This window comes from Lithobates pipiens, unplaced genomic scaffold (assembly GCF_037356315.1).
Source record: "Lithobates pipiens isolate NorthernLeopardFrog02 unplaced genomic scaffold, aLitPip1_a1.2 Scaffold_19, whole genome shotgun sequence".
Classification (NCBI taxonomy): Eukaryota; Metazoa; Chordata; class Amphibia; order Anura; family Ranidae; genus Lithobates; species Lithobates pipiens.
This window is the reverse complement of record NW_027507764.1, coordinates 554,033,915-554,052,463: the sequence shown is the minus strand read 5'-3', so window position 1 is coordinate 554,052,463 and position 18,549 is coordinate 554,033,915. Positions and strand designations below refer to the sequence as shown.

Below are 18,549 nucleotides of genomic sequence, written 5' to 3'. Positions count from 1 at the left end.
ACCCAGGGAGCCAGAGGATACAGGGGACAGTCGGGGGTGATTGGCGCGGCGGTAGGGGCAGTAACAAGCACCGATCTCCCTGTATAGCTCAGCTCATAAAGCAGCCGACAACCGTGGGAGGGCGAGAAGCGGCTGTCAGCTGCTTTATTGAAAGCTATACAGAGAGATCGATGCTTGTAAATGCCCTGTTGCACCGATCACCTGTAAGACTGCCCCCCATCCCCACCTCTGAGCTGAGGATGCCTGACCCGATACAGCAGGTATTGGATCAAGCATCGGAGCATTTGTACGAATACCCATACTCGTGCAAATGCTCAGTATCTACACAAATACTGATATTAGTATCGGTGCAAATCTAGCCATGTACATTGGCACAAATGACCAGAACACCGAAAGTTCCTGCTACAGATAGAAGCTATAATTCTAACTTTTTAACACTGGAAAAATGAAAGCTGAGGAAAAAAAAAAAAAAAAAAACCTTGTGGATATGGGCAAAGGCTGCACTCTCTTTCCAATAACATGGACCACAGGCAAGGATTTTAGAGTCGAAAAAATTAAATAAATATTTAAGTTCACCATTAATGCTGTGCTAGATCAGACATTGCACTATCAATTTCTTACCTTTTCAAGTTCCACTAAGAAACTGTCCAAAGACTCGTCTGATAGTTTGCCCACTTCAAACATGGTCACCGCATGGCTCTTCAGGTTCTAGTACACAGAAATAAACAAGTAACAATGACACCCTGGGTACAGATAATTATTCCCTTCTCTATCTGCTAGAATGTTGCTACAGGTAACAGAACAAGTAACTTTCTACTGCCAGTGTATTATTGTCCCTCAAACCTAAACAAAGGGGACAAGTCATACAGCCAAGCTGTATTACTATGATTATAGAACTTGTTATCAACTTTCAAGTTTTAAGAGGTAGAGATTTAAAAACAAAGAGGCCGCAGTATATTAACAGGCCAAATTACCCTTCAATGGTGATGAAATAAAGTACAGAACCACTTTCCTAAACTAGACGATCACGATGTAAAAAGAAAACACAACAACTCACCTAGGTGGATGTCAGTCACTGCTCTGGCTCTCCAGTGTTCACTGGAGCGCTGGGCTGTGGAGGGAGCAGGAGTGGCAGTGCTTTGTGTGTTTGAACAGGAAGGGTCCATCCCCAAACTGTTCCCACAAAGTTGGGAGCATGAAATTGTTCAAAATGTCTTGGTATGCTGATGCCTTAAGAGTTCCCTTCATTGGAAATAAGGGGCCAAGCTCAACCCCTGAAAAACAACCTCCCACCATAATCCCCCCTCCACCAAGTGATTTGGACAAGTGCACAAAGCAAGGTCCATAAAGACATGGATGAGCAAGTTTGGGGTGGAGGAACTTGACTGTCCTGACCTCAACCCGACAGAACACCTTTGAGATGAATTAAAGCGGAGACTATGAGCCAGGCCTTCTCGTCCAATGTCAGTGCCTGACCTCACAAATGTGCTTCTGGAAGAATGGTCAAACATTCCCATAGACACACTCCTAAACCTTGTGGACAGCCTTCCCAGAAGAGTTGAAGATGTTATAGCTGCAAAGGGTGGGCCAACTCAATATTGAACCTTACAGACTAAGGCCGCGTACACACGGGCGGATTGTCTGCCCAACTAAGTTCGTCAGACAATCCGACAGACAGTCCGTTCAACTTTTGAATGAACGGACTTAACCACACACGATGAACAGACAGTCCGCTGAAAACTTGCACGATGACGTGTACAGCACGTACGACGGGACTAGAAAAACGACGTCCAATACACTGCAATGCAACCTTCGGCCGTGTAAATCCTTTCTGAGCATGCGCCATACTTAGTCCGTCCAACTTGCCTACACACGAGCGGACTGTCCGCTGAAACCAAGTTTGGACGGACAAAACCAAGTTTGGACGGACAAAATTACGGAAATTCCGAAAGACAAAGTCCGTCAGACTGTCCGCTGAAAAAGTCCGCTGAAGCCCACACACGAGTGGATTGTCCGCTGAAACACGGTTCAGCGGACTAAGTTGGGCAGACAATCCGCCCGTGTGTACGCGGCCTAAGACTGGGATGCCATTAAAGTTCATGTGCGTGTAAAGGCAGGTGTCACAATACTTCTGACTATATAGTGTTTGTGTTGCTGTAGCGAGGGGATTTCTGGTGACCAACATTTGCAATGTGAGAGCGAGACAAAAAAAAACAAATCGATTTCCAATAGGAACTATGAAATGTAAGAAAACAAAACTTTTGTGAGATAAAACAGTGTTGACAGAATAAATCACGATAAATAAGAGATGTTCATCTCCCTTGTCTTTGTAATGAAATTGCAGCCTAGAGAGAAGACAGATGACGTGTATATAAAAGGCAATAAACGTCTTACTGGTGACAGATTTCCCATCATCAGGAAGGCAGTAAGAGTTGAATCGAATAGGAAGGCGATCCGTTTGGTGTGTCCAATGGTTAGGTTCAGGCTGCTCACGCTGCACGTGTCTGCTGTCACAACAAAGAACGGTATAAAAACTCAAAAAGAATATTTAAAGTGTATTTGAACCCCTAAAAAAACACAAATTTAATATCCTGATTTTTTTTCAGGCTTTTATTCCTATACCGGCTGACCCTGCTAGAGTGACAATGGTGACTGTACTATGTTTATGGCGGAGAAGCATTGTTACCATAGTACAGAGAATGTTAGAACTACAGAACACCTTCAGCCTCTCCTCTGCAGAAAATGCAGGGGGGGGGGGGCGCTGGGCAATCTGTAGTCCTCAGAGGAGAACTGAGAAGGTGAAAAAAACTTTGTTTTATATTAAATGGGTTGTAAACCCTCAAGGTTTTTCACCTTAATCCATTCTATGCATTAAGGTGAAAAACCTCCTGTGATGCAGCTGCCCCCCAGAGCCCCCCTTTTACTTACCTGAACCCGGTCTTTCCAGCGATGGGGATGAGCACAGCAGCTCCAGCCGGTGTCTCGGGTCCTGATTGGATAAGATTGATAACAGTGCAGCCATTGGCTCCCGCTGCTGTCAATCAAATCCAATGATGACGCCGGAGCCTGGGCCGAGTCCTGCTGTCTGTGTCAACAGACGCAGCAGTAGGACTCGGGGGGGGGGGGGGGGGAGTGCCCGAGGGAGAGGGCTCTCCAACAGGGCACTCAAGAGGAGGAGGAGCCAGGAGCGCTGCTGAGGGACCCCAGAAGAGGAGGATCGGATGTGCAAAACCAACTACACAGAGGAGGCAAATATGACATGTTTGCTTTTTGAAAGAATCTTTAGATATCCTTTAAAGTTTTATTTTTTTGTCATACTTAATGGTTTTGCACAGAGCAGCCCCAATCCTCCTCTTCTTGGGTCCCCCACCGCCACTCCTGGCTCCTCCCCCTTGACCAGTGCCCCCAATAGCAAGCCGCTTGCTATGAGGGCACTGGTGCAAGCTCAATCCCGAGCCCCGCTCTACGCATCCAAAAGACACACAGAGCCACGTCACAGCCCCAATCTTTCTTCACTGGCTGTGACTGACAGCAGCGGGAGCCAAAAGCAATGAGAAGAGAGAGACCTGGGACAGCTGAGGCTGCTATATGCACATCGCTGGATCGAGATTTGGCTCAAGTAAGTATTGGGGGGGCTGTTGGGGGGAGCAGCACACAAAAGGTTTTTTACCTTCATACACGGAATGTATGATGGTAAAAAATCTTCAGCCTTTACAACCACTTTAACATTCAGTTTTAAAAAGAAGCACACTTTTGTCTTGCACTAGCTTTCTATAATATCCAGTAAATCAGGATCAAAGTAGGAGAGGGAGAGGTGTCACTGTTATCTAATAAGGCTGTACTACATTGACCAGTGGGGTAAATCTAACAGAGATGATCTCATCAATGAACTACTCCTTTGCTACCCAATGTTTGGCCAAGCCTTATTCGTTTAACAGCAGAGGAGATAAATAAATGGTAAGGACCTGAAAATGGGACCTAGATTAGAAAACATTTTGGCCCATGTGTATGTCAAACGAGCCTGCTGGAAAACCAGCAAACGGCCGCCTCCCGATCAGCGCTCTCAGCCAATGGCAGAGAGCGTTGATCGGAGTGTGCTAGCAGGGGGGCGTCCCCCTGGCAGAACACAACAGCTCAGTGAGTGAGATCACTGCACTAACTTTGGATGGTTAGTACAGCAGCTCCAAACAGAACTGACAAAAAAGAAAAAAAAAACTTGTAGTGTGTACCAGGCTTAAGAAAACCATCTGTTTTTCCACAATAAATGATGGAAGAAACCCATTGGTTGTTCTCCGTGACACATTTCTGCATCTCAGATGTGTTTGTATCTAGTATCTTAGGTCCTTTTCTCATTCATGTAATAAGCAATGGGCCTTCTTACCTTGGTCTTCCTGGCTGGTGGTATCCGTATCAGTGGCCGAAGATGCCAGATCTTGTACAGGACTTTTGTTCTCTGTACTCTCCCAGGACAAAAGCATCTTCTGAGGGTCTAAAGTGCTTCTGTGAATTATAAAATGCACACTCTGTAGTTCTGATCTCAGTGAACAGACTTGGGGGGTAGATTTACTAAAAAGCAAATAGACTGTACACTTTGCAAGTACAGTTGCTCCAGATCTTAGTAAATGAGATGAAGCTTCACTTTGAAACTACCCAATCATGTGCAAGGAAACAAGAAAAGAACTCCCCCCCCCCCCCCCCCCCCCAAAAAAAAATGTTTGCTTGCACATTATTAGATGATAAAAGTCAGCAGAGCTTCCCCTCATTTACTAAGCTCTGGAACAACTGCGTTTGCAAAGTGCACAGTCTATTTGCCTTTAGTAAATCAACCCCCATGGTGTCAGTTTAATAACATGTGAAAAATAAGATCAGACTTGCATTCTAGAGCAGCCCAAAGCAGTTCTACCAATAATCCAATGCCTTGATTTCAAGTGAACCTGTCTGATCTATCAAGGGTGTTCAAGAAAATTACACTTCTTTATATATTGCTTTATATTGCCTGCAAGTATGTAATGTAAACCTGACCATAGATGATCATAATGCGGCTGGTTCAGCAGGATCCAGCCAAATTTCAATCCATGTGTGACCGCTCCTGCTCGACAAAAGTCAATATATTGATAGATTGAATCTCGGACTGTCCCTGCTGAACCAGTCGAGATTCGACCCATCTATGCTCAATTTTAAAGTCTCTACTGCCAATTGAGGCTCTGGCACTGAACTGCTGGAATAGCTGGGGAGAGATTTAGTTTAGCGAATAGGAGGCACTTTGCTCAAAATCAGGCCTACGTTGAGGCCCTGTGTCTAGTATGTAGCTATGATCCAGGAGCTCTGCAGATTTAAAAAAAAAGATATAGGATTATCAAAAATATTTTTAGACACCACAGGCATTTGCAATATGATTTGTTTGAGCACATTTTTCATTTTACCCCCTTCCTGACCAGAGGACTTTTTACAATGTGGCAAAGTGTCGTGGCCTTTTTTTTTTACCAAAAATATGTAGCAGAATACATATTGGCCTAAATTAATGAAGGAATTCGATTTTTTTTTTGGCTATGTTTTATAACAGAAAGTAAAAAAAAATTGATTTTTTTTTTTCAAAATTGTCAGCCTTTTTTTGTTTAAAAATAAAAACTGCAGAGGGGATCAAATACCAGCAAAAAGAAAGTTCTATTTGTGGGGGAAAAGGTACAGCGTTGCACGACTGCACATTTGTCAGTTAAAGTAAGACAGTGCTGTATTGCAAAAAATGGCCCGTCATGAAGGGGGTACGCCTTCCAGGGATGAAGTGGTTATCAGAGGGCATGCCTAGGTGCCTGCAGGTCAGATATATCATGCCTAGGTGCCTGCAGGTCAGCTATATCATGCCGAGGTGCCTGCAGGTCAGCTATATCATGCCGAGGTGCCTGCAGGTCAGATATATCATGCCGAGGTGCCTGCAGGTCAGATATATCATGCCGAGGTGCCTGCAGGTCAGATATATCATGCCGAGGTGCCTGCAGGTCAGATATATCATGCCGAGGTGCCTGCAGGTCAGATATATCATGCCTAGGTGCCAGCAGGTCAGATATCATGCCTATTGAGCACACCAGAGATGGCAACACTTGGGCACTGTAACCTGCAAATATCAACCACCTCCCCCAGTCCTGTCTCAGCCCCGCCTCCTTTCTGTATTTCCTGTCTTACAATTGGTCCCAAGACTGCGATGGGTGGCTTGGCTGAACAACCGCGGTTTGTAACAAAGTGTCCTCTGTACTGTACTATGCACACTTTACTTTTTATACATTTTCATTCTACTGATGTCCCTTCACAATGAAATGCATAGAAACAGAGAGAGGGAGACAGTTCATATGCAGTGTAAGATAAATATGACAATAGTTACTTCAGTCTATTTACAGATGGGACATTCCTCCAGGATGGGTGCAGCTGATCCGGGTTTATCACTTGCCCCTTTTTAAGGGCGAACCCCAACCGGCAATACATGGAGACGGCATTCTAGAAACAAAAAATCAACAGTATACGTCAACATATTTGCAAGCATTGGATATTCAAACATTGCCTACAGAAAAAACTGATATACTAGAATAAGAACACAAGAAAAACATGCCACTGTAATCATTTATTCAACAAAAAATATTAGTAGATGTGATGGTGTAAAAAAAAAAAAAAAAAAACTAAGTACATGGTGGGCAAGTATAATCTTGGTCCTGAGGACAGAGAGGGAGTGACATTGGAGCATGCGATCAGGGAAGTGATTACCAATGCTGGGGGTTCAATTTCACTGTCACTGACCACCAATGTGGGAAGGAGGGTGGTTAGAAAACACTGTCTAGCAACTGAGCTGGGATGCAGGATGTAGAGATTTTACTCATCAGTGGAGGGGGGTTAATAGCACCGACACCAATGATGGGGGTTGTTTTATTAGTATCCACCGATACCAATGATTAGGGTTATTACTGAGCCCAGTAACACCCATGCTGGGGGTTATTACTGCATGCACTGACAGCAATGCTGGGTATTACTGCATGCACTGACAGCAATGCTGGGTATTACTGCATGCACTGACAGCAATGCTGGGTATTACTGCATGCACTGACAGCAATGCTGGGTATTACTGCATGCACTGACAGCAATGCTGGGTATTACTGCATGCACCGACAGCAATGCTGGGTATTACTGCATGCACCGACAGCAATGCTGGGTATTACTGCATGCACCGACAGCAATGCTGGGTATTACTGCATGCACCGACAGCAATGCTGGGTATTACTGCATGCACCGACAGCAATGCTGGGTATTACTGCATGCACCGACAGCAATGCTGGGTATTACTGCATGCACCGACAGCAATGCTGGGTATTACTGCATGCACCGACAACAATGCTGGGTATTACTGCATGCACCGACAGCAATGCTGGGTATTACTGCATGCACCGACAGCAATGCTGGGTATTACTGCATGCACCGACAGCAATGCTGGGTGTTGTTATTACTGTATGCACCGACAGCAATGCTGGGTGTTGTTATTACTGCATGCACCGACAGCAATGCTGGGTGTTGTTATTACTGCATGCACCGACAGCAATGCTGGGTGTCGTTATTACTGCATGCACCGACAGCAATGCTGGGTGTCGTTATTACTGCATGCACCGACAGCAATGCTGGGTGTCGTTATTACTGCATGCACCGACAGCAATGCTGGGTGTCATTATTACTGCATGCACCGACAGCAATGCTGGGTGTCATTATTACTGCATGCACCGACAGCAATGCTGGGTGTCGTTATTACTGCATGCACCGACAGCAATCCTGGGTGTTGTTATTACTGCATGCACCGACAGAAATGCTGGGTGTCGTTATTACTGCATGCACCGACAGAAATGCTGGGTGTTATTATTGCATGCACCGACAGCAATGCTGGGGGTTATTACTGCATGCACTGACAGCAATTCTGGGGGTTATTGCTGCGTGTACTGACACCAATGCTGGGGGTTATTGCTGCGTGTACTGACAACAATGCTGGGGGTTATTTTTACTGCATGCACAGATACCAAATTATGGGGGTTATTTTTGTATCCACTGACACTAATGCTAGAGGTTCGTGTTGTTTCCACTGACACCAACTCTGGGAGTTATTTTGTTTGCGTCCTCCGACACCAATGCTGGGGGTTTTTTATTCTGTCCACTGACATCAATCTTGGGGATTAATATTACGTTCACTAAGACTAATGCTGGGGGTTATTACTGTGTCCACTGACACCAATGCTGGGGGTTAATATTGTGTCCTCTGGAGACCAAGGCTGTTGGATTATTATTGTGTCCACTGACACCAATGCTGGGGGTTTTTTATTCTGTCCACTGACATCAATCTTGGGGATTAATATTACGTTCACTAAGACTAATGCTGGGGGTTATTACTGTGTCCACTGACACCAATGCTGGGGGTTAATATTGTGTCCTCTGGAGACCAAGGCTGTTGGATTATTATTGTGTCCACTGACACCAATGCTGGGGGTTATTTTTGGGGCCACTGACACTAAATCTGGGGGTTATTATTGGCACCACTGACACCAATAATAGGCATTTTGAATTTTTGAATGCAGCCACTTACACTAATGACGTGCCACATTTTACTTCCTTCCGTATGCATTAAAATACACTGCAAAAAATGCAGCAGGACTGCAATTTTTGGCCATTGAAGTGACATCTGAAAATTTTGACCATTCTCCATGCAAAATTACATCCGAATCCAGATGTTTTTCTCTTTGCGTCAACTTCTGGTTTTTTAAAATCTCACAACAAAATACAAATGGAAGTCAATAAGGGCTTTGACTAGAGCAGTCTACAACCCTCTATTTCTACTTTTTGAAATATTCCTCAGAGAATTTTCCAGAGTGCCTTGAATCATTATCACAAGATTGTATTGAAAGACTCGTTCCTGGTTCAACTTCAATTTTTAGACACATAACCTTCATCATACTAAACCAAAACACTTTCACTTGTATATTTATCAGATCAAAAGAGAATAATGGACAGGGTTTACATAACTTTAACAGGACCCCCTTAAAAAAGCTTATTTTTAATCATCTAGAGAGAGGAGAATCGGAATATTAAAAGCAATCCCGTTTTGGGGGACGCGGAAGGAGAACAGACAAGAATCACTAAGGCCCCTTTCACACTATGGCGGTGCGGCCGTCGTTTTAGCTGTGGTCTGCGGGCACTAGCGGGGTGGTTTTAACCCCCGCTTGCGGCCGAAAAAGGGTTAAAACTGCCCGCAAAGCGCCGCTTTGCCGGCGGTATTGCTGCGCTGTCCCATTGATTTCAATGGGTAGGAGCGGTTTAGGAGCGGTGAATACACCGCTCCTACACCACTCCAAAGATGCGGCTAGCAGGACTTTTTTTTACCATCCTGCCAGCGCACCGCTCCAGTGTGAAAGCCCTCCGGCTTTCACACTGGAGTGAAAGGGGCCAGTTTTTTCAGGCGCTACACAGGCGCTATTTTTAGCGCTGTAACGCCTGAAAACCGCCCCAGTGTGAAAGGGGCCTTAAGAAAGCCAAGGGGTGGCCTGAAAATAGGGGAAGGGGGGGAATGCAATTGCTGTCAGAATAACACCCTTACAGACAGCTAAAAAAAAAAAAAAGATTATTGGTGTCATGCTGATGGCTCTGCCAAGTATCTTTGGACCCAGAATTATGTAGACACCATCAGAAGGGAGGTCAAGCAGCCACAGCTCAAGGAACTCCTAGCAATCTCTGGAGGAACATAAGGGTTCTATAGAACCCTATTTGAGCATGGCTGGTCTAAAGGGTATATGCTATGGCACTTTTTATCAAGTCTGTTAAAACACATACTCCTTTCTGAAAACTGTTAGTAAGCCAATTACCCAAAATAATCCAGCACCCCGCAAACAGGACACATTTAATACAAGAACCACTTGGAGAAAAAGCTCCAATGGTTACAAAAATGTTTTGCCAGCATGCTTAGGAATCTTGTGAGTTCTTTTTACAAACTGTGTTTGGATGAAGACCACAGACAAAATTAGTAGGGGGTCCTACTGTGTTAAATTAAATAATTACCTTTACAAGAGACAGGTCAATCTCCAGGACATTTGCAAGCTAGAAAACAAAGCAGAATGTTCAAATAAAAAATGCGCTAATATGAATACAGAAGGCTGCATATTATTTAAAGTTTTTGTAACTGTAAAAAATAAAAATAAAAAAAAGATCCAGGTCCCTTAAAGCAAATTAAACATCACAGTGCTTGTGCTGTCTAACCTGTCCCTCACTAAAGTGTAAAAAAAACCTGCCTGATCCTGCCACTTCCTGTGTTCCCTCTCTGTGCTGACCACCATAATCAGGGCTACTGAGCCCTGACTACGGTGGTCAGTTTGCATTCCTCCGTCATCCGCAGATCTCCTCTGTCCCCTCATCCCCTTCCTCTCTGTCAGCTCTGTGTCTCTGTCCCCCCTTCCCCCACCCCACAATTAGTAGAAATAAAAGATTACACATTGTCACTGTCAGCCCCTCTTTTATAGCTAGTCGTAACACACAGGGTAAGTGTTTTATGAAAACAACGCCTTTTTAGAGCTCTCTTCAGGCTGGTCATGTGACTCCCGGCTGGTCTCCTACTCCGATCCAGAGCTACTGCGGGAGGGACTGAGCGGCCACATAACCTCCCCGGCTGATGTCAGAGGGAGATCTCGGCCCCTCCTGCAGTAGCCATGAATAGGAGTAGGAGACCGGCTAGGAGTAACATAACTGGCCTGAAGATAGCTCTAAAAAGGCATTTACAAGCTTTGTTTCCATAAAAAACACTAACCCTGTGTGTTATGGCTAGTTATAACACTGGCAGTAACAACCACTTTAAAGCTGAAGTTCAGGCAGATATAAAAGACACACATTAATGCAGCTCTGTATTCAATTATACCTGAATTTTACTTGGTGTCAGCCTACTTCAATTCCTGTACAGCAGAGCTCACATTTGCAAGGTTCACATGCTAACAAGGGGCATGCAGATTGGAGAAAAGGGAAAAGTGACAAAGAGATTAACTCATCTGTCTGCTGTTTCTCCTTTCATGGTAACAGACCGAGGGAGGGACAAGACCTGTAAGCGTACACACGGTCTGACTTTCCGGCAGAAAAAGTCAGACGGAAGCTTTTCATCAGATATTCCGATCCTGTGTGGGCCTCATCTGGCTTTTTTTTTTTTTTTTTTAATTCTGATGGACCTAGAAATGGAACATGTTTTAAATCTTTCCGACGGAATCAATTCCTATCGGGAAAACCGTTCATCTGTATGCTATTCCGAAGGACCAAAAATGATGCATGGGCCGCTATTGGCTACTGGCTCTTGAACTTCCTTTTTCTAGTCGCGTCGTACGTGTTGTACGTCACCGCGTTCAAGACGATCGGACTTTGGTGTGATCGTGTGTAGGCAAGACCGTTTCAGCGGAATTCCGTTGGAAAAACCATCAGAGTTTATTCTGACGGAAAAACCGATCGTGTGTACGCGGCATTATACTGAACTGCAGCAGAGAAAAAATCAGGTCTCCCGTCCAGACTGAGCTGTGCATGTCTCAGGTCTAGATGGCCAGAAACAGAAATCCTTTGTCAGGTCAAACGGTTCCCAAATATGTATTGTCTGTTCCAGTGACAATTGTAAAACGTAGGATTTTTTTAGTTACTGGGACAGAGAGGCTGAATCTCTGCGGTGGGGACACCAATGTTCTTTTCCTCCCGTAGGTCATCCAATGTATGAAAAAAATAAATAAATAAATGGCTAAACTAAGCCCTAATTTGTTTTCAAAACTGAAAGGAAGTCCAGACTAAGGCCGCGTACACACGCGCGGACTGTTCGCCCAACTTTGTCCGCTGAACAGTGTTTGGGCGGACAGTCCGCTCGTGTGTGGGCTTTCAGCGGACAGTTTCAGCGGACAGTTTGACGAACAAGGTTTTTCGGAAATTCCGTAAAACTGTCCGCTGAAACCTTGTTTGAGCGAACAGTCCGCCCGTGTGTAGGCTTGTTCGTCAAACTAAGTTCCGCGCATGCTCAGAAAGGATTTACACGCCGAAAGTTATAATGCAGTGTATAGGACGTCGTATTTTTCGTCCCGTCGTACGTGCCGTTCACGTCATCGCGCACGGTTTCAGCAAACTGTTCGTTCGTCGTGTGTGGCCATGTCCGTCCATGCTAATTTTGAGCGGACTGTTTGCCGAAACTGTTTGACGGACAAAGTTGGGCGAACAGTCCCCGCGTGTGTACGCGGCCTTACACAATACACACACGCTAACCAGCCACTTTATTAGCTACACCTTGCTAGTACTGGGTTGAACCCCCTTTTGCCCTCAAAACTGCCTTAATTCTTCATGGAATAGATTTAACAAGTTGTTGGAAACATTCCTCAGATTTCGGTCCATAGTGACATGATAACATCATGCAGTTACTGCAGATTTGTCGGCTGCACATCCAAGATGCAAATCTCCCGATCTGGTGAGTGTGGAGGACATTGGAGGACAGGGACCTCATTGTCCAGTGGTGAGATGATTGGAGCTTTGTGACATGGTGCATTATCCTGCTGGAAGGAGCCATCAGAAGATGGGGACACTGTAGTCATAAAGGGATGGACATGGTCAGCAACAATACTCAGGCAGGCCGTGGCATTTAAACGATGCTCCACTGGTAAAGTTGCACTAATAAATTAAACAAAAAGAGCATAGAAAAGTCCATAAATGAAATATTTTTGTAGTGAAATAATCCAGTGATCCTAACAAGTCTTCACCACCATCCAACACCTTGAAGAGCGATTCTGTGAATTAACACCACCACCAGAACCTGAAGGGCTTACTAGATTAAAAGGACCACTCATTAGAAAAGGCCGTAAACGCCTGTGGCTCCATAGCCAGCCAGGGACTTTAACTCCAGTCAATCTTCTAAACTGGGACATCAATCCTCCCCATAGGATGATCACAGGAGTACACCAAAATAGAAAAGAATCCACATAGTGTAAAATCTTTAAAACTTTAATATACTCGAATAAAGATTGCACTTACAAGATAGTGGTAAAAAAACGCCTAAATTCGTATGCATAGGCTGGCACACATACACAAAACCCGTCCTTCCACGACGCGGGTACAACGGTGACGTCAGTGCATTGCTCAATTGGTACTAAGGGGTCCAAAGTGTGCCAAGAAAATATCCCCCCCACACCATTACACCACCAGCCTGAACCGTTTATACAAGGCAGGATGGATCCATGTTTTCATGTTGTTTATGCCAAATTCTGACCCGACCATCTGAACGTCGCAGCTGAAATCAAGACTCATCAGACCAAGCTACGTTTTTCCAATCTTTTATTGTCCAATTTTGGCGAGCCTGTGTGAATTGTAGTCTCAGTTTCCTGTTCTTAGCCAACAGGAGTGGCACCCGGTGTGGTTTTCTGCTGCTGTAGCCCATCTGCTTCAAAGGTGTTGTGCGTTCAGGGATGGTATTCTGCAAACCTTGGGTGCAACGAGTGCTTATTTGAGTTACTGTTGCTTTTCCATCATCTCAAACCAGTCTGCCCATTCTCCTCGGACATCAAAAAAGCATTTTCCTCTACACAACTTCTGCTTACTGGATATTTTCTCTTTTATAAAACATTCTCTGTAAACCCGAGATGGTTCTGTGTGAAAATTCTAGTAGAGTAGCAGTTTTTGAAATACTTAGACCAGCCCGCTTGGCACCAATAACCATGCCACGTTCAAAGTCACTTAAATCCCCTTTCTTCCCCATTCTGATGCTGGGTTTGAACTTTAGCAAATCGTCTTCACCACGTCCAGATGCCTAAATGCATTGAGTTGCTGCCATGTGATTGGCTGATTAGCAATTTGTGTTTCCAAGCAATTGAACAGGTGTACCTAATAAAGTGACCAGTGAGTGTATAGTCTGCTTTGTTGAAAATTGCCTTGTTTTTTATCCTGGCCAGTTCCCAAACAGCTGACCCCCCCCCCCCCCCCCCTGCTTGTTTGCGGATATCTGCTTTAGCTAGCTGGCTTCTAAGGGGATGCACATGCATGCTTGTTCCCAGGCAAAGCTGTGTGCGTCCATTCAAACATACAGCACCCAGAAAGCCCCTCCCCTTCTCCTTCCTCACAGACAGCTGGAGGAGTCTCCCCTACCCTCACTGTTTCCTTTACAACCCAGATGCTCAGGGAATGGTGCAGAGTGTGAAGGACCCTTCGACGGTAACATGGGGCAGTAGACGTTTGGAGACAGAAAGGGTAAATGTACTGGTGTTTTTTTTTTTATCATTTGCTGGGAATGCAATGAATAGGGTAAAAAAAAAAAAATGTGGGTTTAGTACTATGCATTTTAAAAATGGAAATAAGAGAGAGAGTCAACCTACCTCTGCCACATTAGTATGTTCATCAATGGACACAAATATCTTATAAAGAAGAGTTTCAAAATAATCTCCTTGCAGCCGGTTCATCACAAACCCTTCAAGGGGAGGCACTGAAAAGACATCATCTCTGAGTTATTATTCTGAAGGAGACACTTGGCATTTCACTTTAAAGAATAAATCTAATTAAAAAAAAAGTCAATAACCAAAAAAAACACAAGCTGTGTTCAAGTTTCTTAGGCCTGGTTCACACGGATGAAAACAATTTAACGCTGCTCGCCATGGTGCCCGTTCACATCAATACAGTGCAGCTAGGATGCAACATTTGGAACATGACAATGACGGGCAAAGCCGGCAGGGAGGTCTGGGACAGAACAGCGCTGGTGTAAAGGCAAGCATAGTCCCACTTTAACCACTTAACCTTCAAACGATACCATTTAAGGCTCGGTTCACACAGGGGCGACTTGTCCAGGCGACTTCGCCGCCTGACAAGTCGCGCTCCGTTCTGTACTATGGAACCATTCTAATAGGAGCGACTCAAGTCGCTCCGACTTAGAAAAAAGGTTCCTGTACTACTTTTGCAGCGACTTCGGGCGACTTGCATTGACTTCTATACATAAGTCGTTTTGCAAGTCGCCGCTGATCGTGTGCAGGTCGCGGCGCTGCAAGTCGTGCCGCCCACTGTGTGAACTGAGCCTAACTGACAGTTGCGCAATTGTACGACACTGTACCCCCCAAAAAAATGATGTCATTTTTTTTCCCCACAAATAGAGCTTTCTTTTGGTGGTATAAGATCACCTTTGTAGGTTTTTATTTTTTGCACTAAAAACCAAAAAAAAAGAAAAGAAAAATACCAACAATTTTGAAATAAATGTAAAAGACTGCTCAGTGACTACAGATTAGGCTTAGTTTAATATACGGGTACCCTCATCCCAAAACATAATAGAGAATTGGAGTGAAGCAGGGCATCATCTTTAATTTGTATTTCAGTGTATTTTCCGCTCTTACACCCCTTTCACACCAGGGCCTTTTGCAGGCGCTATAGCGTTAGAAATAGCGCCTGCAATCCGCCCTAAAGAAGCTGCACCATTGTTTGTAGTGTGAAAGCCCAGAGGGCTTTCACACTGCTGCGGTGCGCTGGCAGGACGTCAGAAAAAAGTCCTGCCAGCAGCTTCTTTGGAGCGGTGAAGGAGCGCCGTGTTTACCGTTCCTCCACCGCTGCTCCCCATTGAAATCAATGGGGCAGCGCTGTAATGCCGACGGCAAAACGCCGCCATTGTGGCGTATTGCCGGCGGTTTTAACCCTTTCGCGGCCGCTAGCGGGGGGTAAAAGCGCCCCGCTAGCGGCCGAAATGCGCCACAAATCCGGCGGTAAAAAGACGCAAAGGGCGGTGTGGTGTGAAAGGGGTCTTAATCTCCTGAAGAAGTCGGCAACCATGAAACATGTTGAGAGCCCGATGGCCCACCCCTGCACTACTTCTTGAGGTGGCTCCCCTCGTGGGGGTGTAGGAACCTTCTGGGATTCAAACTTTCTATTTTTCATGTATTGTATTTTCATATAATCTTTTATTTATGGATTATTTTAATATGTATCATGTTTGTAATAAAACCTTTTGTTTTTAACACCATGAAATTTGTCAATGTCGTCAGACGGTACCATGAAAATCCCGCTGCCCCACTTCACCCACACTTCAATTTTTAAATAAAAACTATTTTTTTTTTACTTTCTGCTATAAAATATATCCCAAAAAAATGAAATCAAATTTCTTAATAAATTTAGAACACTATGAATTCTGCTGTATGCTTTTGGTAGAAAAGAAAAAATCCCCAAAAAAAAGGTATAATAATTGTAGACACTATCATGTGCGTAAAAACCAAATGATGGGAAATGTTTATGGAATTTTTGTTTTATTTTTTTACACTAGTAATGGCGGCAACATGCTACTTATAGCAGGACTGCAATATTCTGGCAGACAATTGGACACTGACACTTTGCAGGAACCAGTGAGGCCGCGTACACACGCGGGGACTGTCTGCCGAAACTAAGTTCGTCAAACAGTCCGCTCAAACTTTTGAATGAACGAACACGCCCACACACGGCACTTTTTGAGCGGACAAATACGGCAAACTTTGTTCGTCGTACTAAGTCCGCGCAACTTATGAAATGAACGGACTCGCCCACACACGAGGCAACAGTCCGCTCATTTCGAGCGCGTGTGCAGGTAGGCGGGGCCCGCGACGGAGACGTCGCGGGCTCCGCCGCCTGGAATGTACTTAAAGGGGAACCCCAACGCCGAAAAAAATCGGCGTGGGGGTCCCCCCAAAGTCCACAACAGACCCTTGTCCGAGCACGCTACCCGGCCGGCCAGGAAAGGGGGGCGAGCGAGCGCGCCCCCCTCCCGAGCCGTACCAGGCCGCGTGCCCTCAACATGGGGGGTGCCTTGGGGAAGGGGGGGCCGCGCGGCCCCCCCACCCCAAAGCACCCTGTCCCCATGTTGATGAGGACAAGGGCCTCTTCCCGACAACCCTGGCCGTTGGTTGTCGGGGTCTGCGGGCGGGGGCTTATCGGAATCCGGGAGCCCCCTTTAATAAGGGGGCCCCCGGATACCGGCCCCCCACCCTATGTGAATGAGTATGGGGTACAATGTACCCCTACCCATTCACCTGTAAAATAAAAGTACCCAAAAAAAAAACACAACACACGAGATAAAATATTTTATTGCACAGCTCCGGGGGTCTTCCGTCTTCGGGGGTCTTCTCGCCGGACTCCTCCGCTATCTTCTTGTAGCTCTTTTGCTAGCGGAGGAGTCCGGCTTTCTTCCTCCCCGCCGCCGGCCTCTTCTCCCGACTTCGGGGGTCTTGTCCCCCTCTTCGGTTCTTCTGCCGGGCCACCGCGCCTTCTTATAGCTCTTTTGCAGGCGGTGGCCCGGTCTTCTGTCGCCGAACTGTGCTGAAACTGTCCGCTGAAGCCCCACACACGAGCGGACTGTCCGCTGAAACACTGTTCAGCGGACAAAGTTGAATGAACAGTCCGCCCGTGTGTACGCGGCCTGACACTAATACAGTGATCAGTGCTAAAAATATGCACTGTCACTGTACTAATGACACTGTCTGGGAAGGGGTTAAACATCTAGGGCGACCAAGGGGTTAACAGTGTGCATAGCTAATGTTTTTGTGTACACTGTGTGCTGCTGTCACTAGGGGAAGAGATCTATTCTAGTACTTTGCAGGAACACAAATCCATCTCCCCCCCACTCCCCCCCCCCCCTGTCAAAGTATTCATACCCCTTGACATTTTCCACATTTTGTCATGTTATAACCAAAAATGTATTTTATTGGAATTTTATGTGATAGACCAACACATATTGACACTGTGATTTACTAATTAGGTGACTTCTGAAGGCAATTGGTTCCACTAGATTTTAGTTAGGGGTATCAGAGTAAAGGGGGGCTGAATACAAATGCACCCCACACTTTTCATATATTTATTTGTAAAAAAATTTGAAAACCATTTATCATTTTCCTTCCACTTCACAATTATGTGCCACTTTGTGTTGGTCTATCACATAAAATCCCAATAAAATACATTTACACTTTTGTTTATAACAAGACAAAATATGGAAACGTTCAATGGGGTATGAATACTTTTTCAAGGTACTGTAGCTAGGCATATCTCAGTTCTCTGTGCATTGCCGATGATAGGTGGGCACTGGAGGACATCGAGTGCCTGGCACTCACAGATCGGCTTCTGCTGTGAAATATCACAGCATAAGCCGCCCCCTGCAGGCAGAAGTCCACAATCGTGTATATACAGTATCTCACAAAAGTGAGTACACCCCTCACATTTTTGTAAATATTTTATTCTATCTTTTCATGTGGCAACACTGAAGAAATGACACTTTGCTAAAATGTAAAGTAGCGAGTGTACAGCTTGTATACTAGGCTACTTTCACACTGGGGCAGGGGTGTGTTAGCGGTAAAGCGCTGCTAGTTTTAGCTGTGCTTTACCATCGTTTTAGTGTGCTTTTTGGCCGCTCGCGGGGCACTTTTATCCCCCTCTAGCACCCCCGAAGAAAGGGTTAAATGTGCCCGTGTTGCGCACTGCCGAATCGCTTTGCATGCACTTTGGCAGCGCTACCCATTCATTTCAATGGGCAGGGCATTTTGGGAGCAGCAT

General features: G+C 45.3%; 1 protein-coding gene across 2 annotated transcripts in view; it reads right to left on the bottom strand.

The window, feature by feature from the left end:
* The window catches only part of FAM91A1 (family with sequence similarity 91 member A1), a 109,499-nt gene that overhangs the window by 42,611 nt on the left and 48,339 nt on the right, over positions 1 to 18,549 (bottom strand). The window contains exons 9-14 of one of the 2 annotated variants that reach the window (XM_077493302.1): positions 14,379 to 14,485; positions 10,072 to 10,110; positions 6,377 to 6,489; positions 4,382 to 4,500; positions 2,395 to 2,507; positions 622 to 708 (exon numbers count right to left, since the gene is read on the bottom strand). In XM_077493302.1, the coding sequence (XP_077349428.1) occupies positions 622 to 708; positions 2,395 to 2,507; positions 4,382 to 4,500; positions 6,377 to 6,489; positions 10,072 to 10,110; positions 14,379 to 14,485 (578 nt within the window). The remainder of the gene's footprint in view (positions 1 to 621; positions 709 to 2,394; positions 2,508 to 4,381; positions 4,501 to 6,376; positions 6,490 to 10,071; positions 10,111 to 14,378; positions 14,486 to 18,549) is intronic. The other variant, XM_077493303.1, reaches the window with a different exon arrangement.